We start from the raw sequence: 14277 nt of genomic DNA on the forward strand, positions 1-14277 counted from the left end.
TCATTGTAGAGCTACATCTTTCTACCTCTCTATATTACCACCCACTTAAGTTTATCATACATGACCGTGACGCTACAGAGCTAAGGCTACTACTTCCTGCTATGTAAACTCGTACCAGGGGTTAATGTGGTAATTACCTCATATCTTATCACAGTTAATGAATTTGCCATCATGTTTCTTCCATTATATACTCAATAAGTTCATGTTCAAGATAACAAAGTTTATGGATTGTACCATTTTGGTATGTTCTTTAATGTTTTATATTTTTAATATTTTATATTAATTAAATTGTTACATGGTAAATTACATGCATATCTGTATGCATTTATATATAGATTAACTGGAAGTTTTCTTTAAAAAAAAAGAAACTTACAACAATGTTAATATGATACTGGAAACTAATAAAATGATGAAACAAATACAAAGCAGTCCTATGGGTGCAGGGAGAGACCCAGTGGCCAATGATAGCTGCATACATAGCTTTGCATTTTTATGATGAAAAAGTGTAAATGTGGTTACAGGATGGTAATCTCAGTGGTTTCCACGTTATAACCCAGAGGCTGGGCCACAGGGGTGGTAAGAACAGGCATGAAGGCAATGCTGATTTAAAAGTAAGTTCAATGTGAAATATTGCATATTTCCACGGACAAATCTAAAGAAAAATGCATGCATGCACTTTCATGAGAAAATGATAAGGTACCTAAACTCCCTCAGCATTAAGTGAAGCAAGTTTCATAAAATTCCTAAAGATAGTTTTAAAGTTAAGGGATTGCAAAAGACTAACACAAAGTTTATGCTGATGCTGACATCAGTACTGCTATGTCATGTATTTTGCTCTGTAAAAGGCGTAAAAAAATACTTACTCCACAATAGCAAATGGTTTCTCTGCCGGTAAGGTCATTCAGTAGGGCCTCAGAGCTCAGATGGCATGTGCAACCCGAATCAAACGCTCGTCCTGTTGCAAGGTCACCAGCACTGGAATGCAGGTTAGCTAAGGAACTGCTCTGCTTCATGTAAAGGCCTGAAATGTGGTAATCAACAAAGTAAAGGCCTGAAATGTGGTAATTTACAAAGTAAAGGCCTGAAATGTGGTAATTTACAAAGTAAAGGCCTGAAAGGTGGTAATTTACAAATTAAAATGAAATAAACTTTATCTGTTTACATCTATTCAAGTTTATCATGTCAACTTTATATTTATATATATCACATCTCATATCTAGTACTGTCGCAGCTCTGGCGCTGATGCTGGGTAGTCTTTGAGGTTTATGAAACAATACCAACTTTTAATGGAAGATCTTTTAATGGAAGATGACGTACAACTGCAAAAGTCTGAACAAGACATTGAATGTAGGCCAACACAGATGCAAAGCCAGTGTTTTACCACTGTGCAATAAAAGCAGCTGATGGATCAACAACTCTAATGAGAATCAATTTAGAAAACATATTTCCAAAAATATTACTCACAATTTTCCAACAGCGTGTAAAATGGGCTGGCCCAATACATTTGAAAATTCAGAGATCAATTTTTTGCCTTTTAATTATCATGTGAACCCTACCTTGTAATTTATTATTAGAACTATAACACACACTCAATAAACAAACATTCATTATAACGCTGTTCCTTTAATAAGGCCCTTAAATTATAACATTATTCCTGTTAAAAGGGCTTTATTTATAACACTATTAATGTCATTAATCCCTTCACTATAACCCTGTTCCTGTTATAAAGCCCTTCATTACAACACCATTCCTGTCATAAAGAGCTTCATTGTAACACTATTACTGTTATAAGGTCCTTCACTGTAACATTATTGCTGTTAAAAGGTCCTTCATTATAACAGTTACTGTTATAACGTCCTTCATTATAACAGTATAACTGTTATAAGGTCATTCATTATAACACTGATACTGTTATAAGGTCCTTCATTATAGCACTACTAGTTATAAGTCCATTTGTTATAATACTATTACTGTTATAAAGTCCTTCATTGTTGTTGTAGGGTTTAACGCCATTTTTCAGCAAATGATAGGCTATAGATGGCGGCCAGTATTAATGGTGGAGGAAGAACCTGGGAAAACCCAGGAAGGAACCACCGACCCACGAGAAGCTACTGGCAAGCTTTCTCACATATCCACATTGGCTGAAGCAGAGACTCGAATCCACGCAGACTGAGGTAAGATGGCAGTAATCCGTAATGAAGAGCGCTTTAGACCACTCGGGGCCCCCTGTTCACTTACGTATAAACTAACTAGGTACACAAATCTTTCCTTCATTATAATACTATTACTGTTATAAGGTCCTTCATTAAAACATAACTAGTTATAAGTCCATTCATTACAACACTGTTATAAGGTCATTCATTATAACATTACTATTTATAAGTCCATTCATTATAACACTATAATTGTTATAAGGTCCTTCATTATATTACTATTACTGTTATATGGCCCTTCATTATAACATTACTATTTATAAGTCCATTCATTATAACAGTATAACTGTTATAAGGTCATTCATTATATTACTATTACTGTTATATGGTCCTTCATTATAACATTACTATTTATAAGTCCATTCATTATAACACTATAATTGTTATAAGGTCCTTCATTATATTACTATTACTGTTGTATGGTCCTTCATTATAACATTACTATTTATAAGTCCATTCATTATAACAGTATAACTGTTAAAAGGTCATTCATCATAACAATAGTTATAAGTCCATTCATTATAACATTAGTTATAAGTCCATTCACTATAACACTATTACTGCTATAAGGTACTTCATTATAATACTATTACTGTTATAAGGTCCTTCATTATAACACTTACTGTTACAAGACCCTTCATTATAAAACCGTTCATACTATAAAGTGGGTATGGTATAGATCCCATTTCATTATAAAGTAGTACATTCAGTATATCTATCATTTATGGTAGTCTTACTATATGGCAGTATATTCTATGGCTCCCATAGTTACTTCACCAAAGCTTGGCAAGTACATCACTCATTATTATACTGTACATTATAATGGATGAGTACTGTATAATGCCAAACTTTTGTGAAATAAATTTAACCTGCAGTTTTTCAAACGCTTTATACGCAAACTAAAACACTGGCTAAAAATATACAAAATGTGTAACTCTTTATCTAAAGCAAACCTAAAACAACAAAACTTTCATAATTTTTTTCTGTTCTTATCGCTCACTAAATTTCAATTACATAGTTACTCAAAGTAAAATACCATGTCCTGCATTCCTCCATAAATGTAACTAACAACACACTTATGCCAAGGTAAAAGTCTCCAGATCTGATATAATTCTTGGATAACATACACAAAGTTGTAATTTGAAAGAAAGACAAATCTATAAAATTTAGCTTCAAGGAAGAAGACACCAAGCTTAATTTCATTTTAGAGACATTATAAAATACCACCATTTGTGCTGATATTCAAGATTGCATGGTCTTGTCTTACCATACCAATACAAAATTCATTCAACATTTAGATCACTGACTGTCCTAATAAACATTCTATGAACAGCAGTATCATCAAGAAAGTAAATTTATGAAAATACTTAGCTGGAGAAATTGTACAAATACAATGACATTTTAGTAATTGTGAAAGTATCATTATTAATTGTAACAGCATTTAACGTGACAGGGGACATACAGTATTTCAAATGAAAGGGAACATACAGTATTACAAGTGATAGGGGTCATACAATATTTAAAGTGAAACTACAGAATGTACAATTTAAGAGAGTGTGTGTGTTTGGGATTTTTAATGCAGTTTAAAAAATATTTCAGTCATATTGCTATGATGTCTGCAGTGTGACAGTTTATAGTGATGTCTAGCACTGGGGCATCATGCCGCAGACATGTAGCATGATGTCCCACCCAGTCACATTATCCTGACACCAGGCCAACCAGTCCTAACACTAACCTCTTAAATGCTGAGTGCCAAGTGAGGCAGCTGTTACTACCACTTTTGTAAGTCTTTGGTATGACTTGGCCGGGGATTGAACCCATGACCTCTCGCATCCGAGGCAGATGCTCTAACCACTAGGCCACCGGAGCAGTCAGTTCAAGTGAAAGGAAACAGTATTTCAAGTGAAAGGGAATGTACAGTATTTCAAGTGATAGGGGACATACAATATTGCAAGTGAAACTACAGAATGTACAGTAAGTATTTCATGTGAAAGGAAATATACATTATTACAAGTTATAGGAAACATACAACATTTAAAGTGAAACTATAGAACGTACATTATTTCAAGTGATAAGGGACATACACTATTTAAAGTGAAATAACAGAATGTACAGTAAGTATTTCAAGTGAAAGGAAACATACAGTATTACAAGTGATAAGGGACACGCAATATTTAAAGTCACACTACAGAATGTATAGTATTTCAAGTGAAAGGGGACAAAAACTATTAAAAGTGTAAGGAACATGACATTTAAGAGAAAGATAATATACAGTACATACCTGTAGCATCAGATCGTGATCGTGTGTGCCCAATCTTCTTATTTGGTGGTGACATTGACACGTGTACTAAGGGAGGATGTAAATGACTAATATTTGAGGAGTTCAAATGTTTCCAACGATGTTTACTGGGCCTAAGGAAAGTAAAATGAATATGGATTCACAGCTACTTTAAGCAAATTAATAGCACAAAATTCTGTGCCTCACCATGAAAAAGCTCAGTTGTTTTTGTATCAGACTCATAATTCAAGGTTTCATATGGACTAAGATAAACATCAGCTACAATAGTGTGTCCTTTGGAAAGGCACTTAGTTATTTTATCAGCATGAAATAGCCAAACAATGCTGAAAAGTGCCAACAAAACCAATCAAACAACAAACTTGCCTGCAAACTGTATTATGATAATTGTTACAGTTTTCTGGTAAAGTTGTTGTTGTTGTTGTAGGGTTTAATGCCATTTTACAGCACACGATAGGCTATACATGGCGGCCAGTATTAATGGTGGAGGAAGAACCTGGGAAAACCCCGGAAAGAACCACCCACCCACGAGAAGCTACTGGCAAGCTTTCTCACATGTCCACACTGGCCGAGCTCGAGACTTGAACCCATGCAGACAGAGGTGAGATGGCAATGATCCGTAACAGGGAGTGCTTTAGACCATTCGGCCACTCAAGGCCCCCTTTCTGGTAAAGAAGTCCTAGCATATCTTAGTTACAGTATAAGTAATACAGTACCAAAGTCCAAGAACATCTATATACACTGTATACGACTTTGATAAACTGTAATACACAATCTTAACAATGGTGATGTTAATGTACAGTAGCATTTACCACTGCCAACAAATAAATGATATTTACAGCTTAAACTTGTCAAAAGGTAAAGTTCAAATGCAAACACAGACCCTGATATGTTATTGCATAATGTGCCAGCAGATCAGGGTCAGTTGTTTGTTCTCCTCATTAATCCTAGCAAATGGCATGGATCCAGATCTGCAGGTACGTTATGCAATGCAGATCTTGGTCTACTGTTTGCTGCATGATCCAACTTATACTTGAGTTAATACAGTATGTTTTACCATTCCTAAATAATAAAATTTAAAGTTATTCAGTTAACTGCTATGAATTTTGAACAATGACAATTACCGCTTAACATCTGGTACAAATTTCATTAAAAATTTTTGTAAATAGAAGTCAAAGTTGACACCTTAAAATTATGGGCCAATATGTCTTGGGTTTTAAAACTAATATTAAATGAATTAGAAAATTTGTACTATCATTCATGCATTACAAAATAAACCAGAGCTATTCGTAATGGGAACCTCACAAAGGTCCCTACTTACTACAGACTGATGGCTTAAAATACTATACTGCATACCAAATGCATACATTTATTTGGCTAAACTATATTGCATACCCAATCTTGATAATGTGGACATTTATTCGGCTAACTTGTATTGCATACCCAAGCTTGATAATGCAGACATTTATTTAGCTAACTAATATTGCATAATTTACCCAATCTTGATAATGCAGACATTTATTTAGCTAACTTATATGGCATACCAAAGCTTGATAATCAGGATTTTTATCTGGCTTGTTATTGCATACCAAAGTATTTATTTAGCTAACTGACAATGCATACCAAAGCTTGATAATGCTGACATTCATCTGGCTCAGTTATATGGCATAACAATGTTATATTCCATATCCAAAGAGGGTGGAGAAAATATTATTGACATAAAGAAAAGTAAAAAACTTTGACATTGATGGGAATTGATGGTATGGATGGACATGTGTAGAGACAGATAGGTCTTAGGGGCACCATTTTCAAATAGAACCAACAAGACAGTGTAAGACTTTCAGTGGCAATCCCATGTTAATACAATCATTTATTCAGGAAAAGTGATAATAAGTTTTCAAGATAGCTGAGATATTGGCCATATTGTCTGACAGACTGCCACCATTTTTAACCAAGCTCATCTATAGATCATAAGAAATGTTTAAGTGTAAACCCCATGTTGATATATGACCATCTATTCAGAAGCAGCATCAATAACAAGATTCTACTACTGTTGGAGGGTATCATTTTCATTCAGGGCAAAGTGAATCTACTAAGCCTTTAAGCAAAAGCCAATCTCAATAAGATCAACCCTTCAGAAGCAGTGGCAATGAGAAGATTTTCAAGATGGCTACCAAGGCAATCATACTGAATTCAACCAGATCAGCAACATTTTCATTTAGGACTGACTAGACATCATAAGAAGCTATTGTATGAAAAGCCATGTTGATATGAACACCTTTTGAGGACAATGCTGGATAAAAAAAATTCAAGATGGTCACAGTTGTGGAAACCCCATTTTGTTAGGACCATGTGTTCAAGAGGAGAAACAATAAGCAGATTTTTAAGATAGCAGTGATGGCTGCTATGATGAGTGTCAGATCAACATCTTTTAATTTAGGACAAACTTGGCATCATAGGACATTGTTTAATGTAAACCTCATGTAGATAAACATGACCATCTATTCTGAAGTACTGTGGAGAACAAAATTGTACAGATGGACATACTGGATGTCTAAGGTGAACTTTACTCATTTATGCCCATTTGGAAATCATAAGTTTTTTTTAGTGAAAACCCCATCTCAAGAGTAGCTACTGTTGAATTTTCAAAAATGAACACAGTGGCAATTCAATTTAATATCAAAATGACCACAGTGGCAATTCAATTTAATATCAAAATGACCACAGTGGCAATTCATTTTAATATCAGATCAGCACCATTTTCATTCTGAACAACTAGATAACATAAAAAGGGTTTTATTGAAAATCTCATGCCCATATGACTGTCAACATGTCAAAATTTCATGCCTATATGACTGTCAACATGTCAAAATTTCATGCCTATATGACTGTCAACATGTCAAAATTTCATGCCCATATGACTGTCAACATATCAAAATTTCATGCCTATATGACTGTCAACATGTCTGTCTCTAAAATCAGCTGGTCTTGTCTTGGCAAATTATTGATAATGGTAATTTAAAGCTCTGGCATCACAACTTCACAACACAATCAAAATTTCTGCCAGTTCATACTGAATGTTACTCCCACAAATTCTGACATTTGTCAAATTAAAAAGTTTATTAGATTCAAAGAGGTGTTATCTAAAATGACTGTGCTCGTACAAAGTTGTATTTGATACATGCAACTGGCTAAACTGATACAAAGTTGTGTAATCTAATATATTTGTGTGATACATGCAATCAAATAAGATGGTACAAAGAAGTAACCTTACCGTAATTCTTCATTCAAAATCATATCCCGTAGTTTGACTCCTTGAGAGTTTTTCCAGTTTGGTTTCAGCACATCTGAGGAGTATGCGCTGAGCAGCCATGCCGCTTTGACCGGAAACTCAACATCATTACGACACCTATAAAAAATATAAATATACAGTCAAACCCATCAACAGTGGCCACATATGGAAAAAGACACAACTGATCATTGTACACTTAACACAGGCTCACCTTTTAATTTTTTTTTTTATAGAAATAACAATGATCATTAGTATTAGTATTATTATTACATTATCAAAATTGTTTTATGTGCACTATTCAACAAAATCATAAAATATGTACATGTACCGAAATAATATGTTGTACTACCTCAAAATTAGCACAAAATCACTTTATTCTTCTCACTTTAATCCACTCAATAAATTAAATCATCACTGACTTATAATAATCACTGATCGTTTTGAACCACAACAAAATAACAATTGTGAAGACCAACTCTTTCATGGGCCAACTTGTATAAGTTTCACTTGGAAACATCTGTTCATGCTTTGAAAATAGTATCTGAACAAGACAGTTGCTCAACTCACCACTGTCAAAAGTGGGCTTATGAGAAAAGTCGTCTTTGATGAACAGGAAGCTGCATATGGCTATTCTTTGTGACCCATGAACCAAAACTTCACCCAACTTTACACACAAGTTTTAAATACTGAATGAACCTTGACCCTAATGAAAAGAGATGTAACTTGTATCTCTTCTCAGATCTACATATTTTCTTCAGAAATAGCTTTAATTCACTGGCAAATAGATGAAGATATCGAACCAGGTACAATAGCATACTTCAGTTGTGACAGAATGATTACTTCTCCCAGCATCCCGCCAGTGAATTGCGTTCACTCTCCTAATGATAAAAACTGTCTTGTTTTGGAATCTGACATATTGCCACCTTTGAGTTACACTGTGAACGTGATTAGAGTTACAAATACAAGGGAGATAAGAAAGTTTTACATAAATTCATCTGATAGTCATTTACAGTATCAAAACACTTTCCTCATTAAACATAAATTCAGTGTTGCATAGACTGAGTGGTAACCAGATACCCTCCAATGACAGCTTATGGCAGAAAGAAACCATTGCTTGGTTAGGAAATACCTGGCCAATGGCCTGAGCAAGTGACTATTAATTACAGGACATTCATACCGGAAATCTGCCAGAGGGAAATTTGAATGTCCTTTGTGAAGTGACTACTGAGTAAATCTGACCATCATCTGCCCTTGGACAGTGGGATTGTTGCCAAAAACCAACAAGTAAGAATAAGGATTAAGTAAGGATTTTGTGATATAGTGATTTTTCTATATTCCTAATGTATTATCATCAGGAAAAATACCTGAAGAGGAAACATTTAAATAGACAAACTTTTTACATTTTATACGCTATTCCACATTTATGGATCAAATGATGGGCAATATATTTATGGAATGACAGATTGGCAACATATTTATAGTTCAAGAGATGGCAACATATTTATCGATTGACAGAAGAGCAATATATTTATAGTTCAACAGATGGGTAATATATTTATGGAATGACAGATTGGAAATATATTTATAGTTCAACAGATGGTAAATATATTTTTGGAATGACATATTGGCAATATATTTATAGTTCAACAGATGGGCAACATATTTATGGATTGACAGAAGAGCAATATATTTATAGTTCAACAGATGGGTAATATATTTATGGAATGACAGATTGGCAATATATTTATAGTTCAACAGATGGGCAACATATTTATGGATTGACAGAAGAGCAATATATTTATAGTTCAACAGATGGGTAATATATTTATGGAATGACAGATTGGAAATATATTTATAGTTCAACAGATGGTAAATATATTTTTGGAATGACATATTGGCAATATATTTATAGTTCAACAGATGGGCAACATATTTATGGATTGACAGAAGAGCAATATATTTATAGTTCAACAGATGGGTAATATATTTATGGAATGACAGATTGGCAATATATTTATAGTTCAACAGATGGGCAACATATTTATGGATTGACAGAAGAGCAATATATTTATAGTTCAACAGATGGGTAATATATTTATGGAATGATAGATTGGTAATATATTTATAGTTCAACAGATGGGCAACATATTTATGGATTGACAGAAGAGTAATATATTTATAGTTCAACAGATGGGTAATATATTTATGGAATAACAGATTGGTAATATATTTATAGTTCAACAGATGGGCAACATATTTATGGAATGACAGATTGGTAATATATTTATAGTTCAACAGATGGGCAACATATGTATGGATTGACAGAAGAACAATATATTTATAGTTCAACAGACGGGTAACATATTTATGGAATGACAGATTGGCAATATATTTATTGTTCAACAGATGGGCAACATATTTATGGATTGACAGAAGAGCAATATATTTATAGTTCAACAGATGGGCAACATATTTATGGATTGACAGAAGAGCAATATATTTATAGTTCAACAGATGGGTAATATATTTATGGAATGACAGAAGAGCAATATATTTATAGTTCAACAGATGGGTAATATATTTATGGAATGACAGATTGGCAATATATTTATAGTTCAACAGATGGGCAACATATTTATGGATTGACAGAAGAGCAATATATTTATAGTTCAACAGATGGGTAATATATTTATGGAATGACAGATTGGCAATATATTTATAGTTCAACAGATGGGTAACATATTTATGGAATGACAGATTGGCAATATATTTATAGTTCAACAGATGGGCAACATATTTATGGATTGACAGAAGAGCAATATATTTGCCAATCAAAGGAAGGGAAATAGATGCATCAACTGATGGGCAATACATCTGCTCATCATTGAAAAAATATACAGTTTTAGAGGTCTAAATGACCACAGACAAATTAAAGACAAATAACTCCTTGACACAGAATACTAAGTGCCTCAATACGAATTTGTGTCCATCAGTAAAAAAGCTAACTAGAGACGTGTTTGCCATTATTACTTTCTTCTCCAAATTCATACAGATACATTAGCATTTGTTTACAAAGTGATGCTAAATTGTATTTTTTAAAGCCAACCTGAATGATTGCAGAAGGTATGTTTAAAAAATATTTACAAAGAGTGATATGTTCTTAAAGATTCACTTCTAAACTGTTGGAGCTAAACAGCTGTCAGTAACAGAAAAGCATTTTACCAGCGTATCTTGCAGCAGAGATCAGACAGTCATGTGAGAGGTCTGGCTAAAGGAGACTAGGTATCTATAGACAGATTTCAGTTCCAGTCTGATTTGCTTCCCTTGGATATAACATCATTATAATGCTGAGATCTTACAGAGCCATATGAGAGGTCTTTGCTGAATGTGATTAGATATCTACATACATGTTTCAGGTTCAGTTAGATTTACCTCCCTTGGAAATAATCATTCCCCCCCCCCCTCGTATTATCATGTTTCTGTGTGTATGTGAGATTTAGATTTTTAACATAGCTTTAACAATTTTTCAGTCATACTACTACAATGTCTGTGGTGTGGCATTTTATAGTGATGCCTAGCACCGGGGCATTATGTAGCAGACATGTAGCATGATGTCCCACCCAGTCACATTATCCTGACACCAGGTTGACCAGCCCTAACACTAGCCTATTAATGCTGAGTGCCAAGCAAGGCAGCAGTTAGTATCATTTTTTTATAAGTCTGTGATATGACTCGGCTGGGAATCAAACCCATGACCTCCCGCATCTGAGGCGGATGCTCTAACCACTAGGCCACCGGAGCGGTCAGTATTATCATTGACAAGGACATTTTGTTAAGAAGAAGAACGACACCACAGAAACGAGATTTATCATGTGTGTGTATGCATGCATTGTAGATTTTAGATGTAGCTTTAACAATTTGAGTCATATCACTACGATGTCTGCAGTACATAAGCTTTATAGTGATGTTTAGCACTGAGGCATCATGCCACATACATGTAGCATCAAGTTCCACCCAGTTTCTTTATCCTGACACCAAGCTGACCAGTTCTAACATGAACTTCCTAATGATGAGTGCGAAGTGAGACTAATACCATTTTTATAAGTCTTTGGTATGACTCGGTCAGGGTTGAAACCCTCAAACTCCCCTACTTAGTCCACTGGAGCAGCTGAAATTTATCTCACAGCTATTATATTACCATAATTAACAACAGCTGACAGCTTGAAATTTACAAACTTTTTAAGGAATGATTGAACCCCTGCAAAAATTATATTGCTACTGTACTAGCAATTATTTTTATTTTGGACCTACTACCTATATGGCAATCAATCCTATATGGTAATCAATCCTATACAGCAATCAGTCCTATATGGCAATCAGTCCTATATGGTAATCAATCCTATACAGCAATCAGTCCTGTATGGTAATCAATCCCATACAGCAATCAGTCCTGTATGGCAATCAGTCCTATATGGTAATCAATCCTATACAGCAATCAGTCCTGTATGGCAATCAATCCTATACAGCAATCAGTCCTGTATGGCAATCAATCCTATACAGCAATCAGTCCTGTATGGCAATCAGTCCTATATGGTAATCAATCCTATACAGCAATCAGTCCTATATGGCAATCAGTCCTATATGGTAATCAATCCTATACAGCAATCAGTCCTGTATGGCAATCAATCCTATATGGTAATCAATCCTATACAGCAATCAGTCCTGTATGGCAATCAGTCCTATATGGTAATCAATCCTATACAGCAATCAGTCCTCTATGGCAATCAGTCCTATATGGTAATCAATCCTATACAGCAATCAGTCCTGTATGGCAATCAGTCCTATACAGTATTCAATCCTATACAGCAATCAGTCCTGTATGGCAATCAATCCTATATGGCAATCAATGAGCCTGGGAATGAGTAGACACTACAATACTGCTATAATAATTTTAACTTTTATTTTCAATTTCAATATTTAGAAAAAATTTTTACATCATCTGTAACAGAGCCCTATTGTTTTTCTTCTCTATAATTGGTTTGATTTATACACACCATCAAATTTAATATTTTGCTCTATGTATGGTTCATAAACAATCAACCTCACAAAGACTAAACAAGAATATTAGGGACAACCATTTCTTTTTTAAGGGACACTGTGGAGAAATATCTATGTTCTGCCATCTGTAATAAAAAAAGACTAGCAGAGCATGTCAATAAATGAGATGATGTGGCAGATTTTTACATAAATGATGACAATATTGGAGAAATATTTCAGGAGTTGCTAATGAAATGGCTATTCATGAAACAGATGTCCTATTTATACATGAAAACACAATGGCCTTTCTCTAGTTCAATATGTGTTAGAGTAGGTAAATATTTAAACAAAATATCAGACTACATGCTATATCACATGGTAGAGACTACAGTGCTAAAATAAAATCTTTTATGTTTAAAAATTACTTTGCTGGGCTTGCATACATTATGGAATTTTAATAATGATTTGTTGTACATCACTGAACAATTTAGTACCTGCAAAGAGATGCAAGAACTCAAAATCAAACTCAACATTTTCTCCATTTTATGAGTATGTGTGCATTAAATTCAAGTCATGTCAAGATTCTTTCCATAATCTCCAACAGCTCTAAACTTATAAAGTGAAAAAGAATGTGTGTTAGAAAAGTTAACCTATGACCTTGACTTTGAAGATAGGAAGTCAAACTCTTAAAGCAACAGATAAGGGAGGTAACTCTGTTGGTAACTTTCTCTAAGTGTATGCAGTAGTGTTTAATGACACCTTGGCACATTAGTGGCCATATGGTGCCATTCTTGTTAACTTTGACAAAACTTACCTATGTACAACGTAGGGATGAATAGCCTCTGCCACATCATGCATGTGTATATACATATTAAACAGCTGGGGGAGGTAGAAATCAACTTCTTTCTCATCGAAACTGAACATTTTGTTTCCTAAAGAAGAATAAAAAAACATTAGAAATGTAGATGAAGAGACATCCATGTTTTTGTAAGCAAAATCATATACCATAAAGTTTTTCACCATCATCCAAAGCCTGGTACAACTAAAAATGAATGCCAGGCACCAGATTTTTCCCAATGTCAAAGACCATGTGGGCCACCAAAACTATTAACAAAAATGACCATGTTAAAAATTATCATGGCATTATATATATATGTATTGTCAGCAATAAACATTTGATCGTCATTAACTTTTCCCTCTGGGTACCCACAAGGAACCCAAATTACCCCAATATAATTCCTTAGTAAATTGTTGAGCTATTGCTATCCAACATAATTGGTAAGAAGCCACACAAATCCAAATGTGTCATCTATTCATTATCTGATTAAGCTATCAGTTAATACTACCAACCCCAAAAGGGGTGATCCTTTTTCACCATAACAATAAATGATAACAGTATCTTTAATCTCTTTCCTACAAATGATAACAGTATCTTTATT

At 34.2% G+C, this 14277-nt stretch overlaps 1 protein-coding gene across 1 annotated transcript in view; it reads right to left on the bottom strand.

Annotated features, from left to right (window-relative positions):
- The window catches only part of LOC149784723 (phosphatidylinositol 4-kinase beta-like), a 48560-nt gene that overhangs the window by 26068 nt on the left and 8215 nt on the right, over window positions 1-14277 (bottom strand). The window contains exons 2-5 of the mRNA XM_089932751.1: window positions 13653-13770; window positions 7784-7918; window positions 4495-4625; window positions 864-1021 (exon numbers count right to left, since the gene is read on the bottom strand). Coding sequence (XP_089788877.1) covers window positions 864-1021; window positions 4495-4625; window positions 7784-7918; window positions 13653-13770 — 542 coding nt within the window. The remainder of the gene's footprint in view (window positions 1-863; window positions 1022-4494; window positions 4626-7783; window positions 7919-13652; window positions 13771-14277) is intronic.

Source organism: Sinohyriopsis cumingii, chromosome 14 (assembly GCF_028554795.1).
Source record: "Sinohyriopsis cumingii isolate HCF-2022 chromosome 14, ASM2855479v2, whole genome shotgun sequence".
Lineage (NCBI taxonomy): Eukaryota > Metazoa > Mollusca > Bivalvia > Unionida > Unionidae > Sinohyriopsis > Sinohyriopsis cumingii.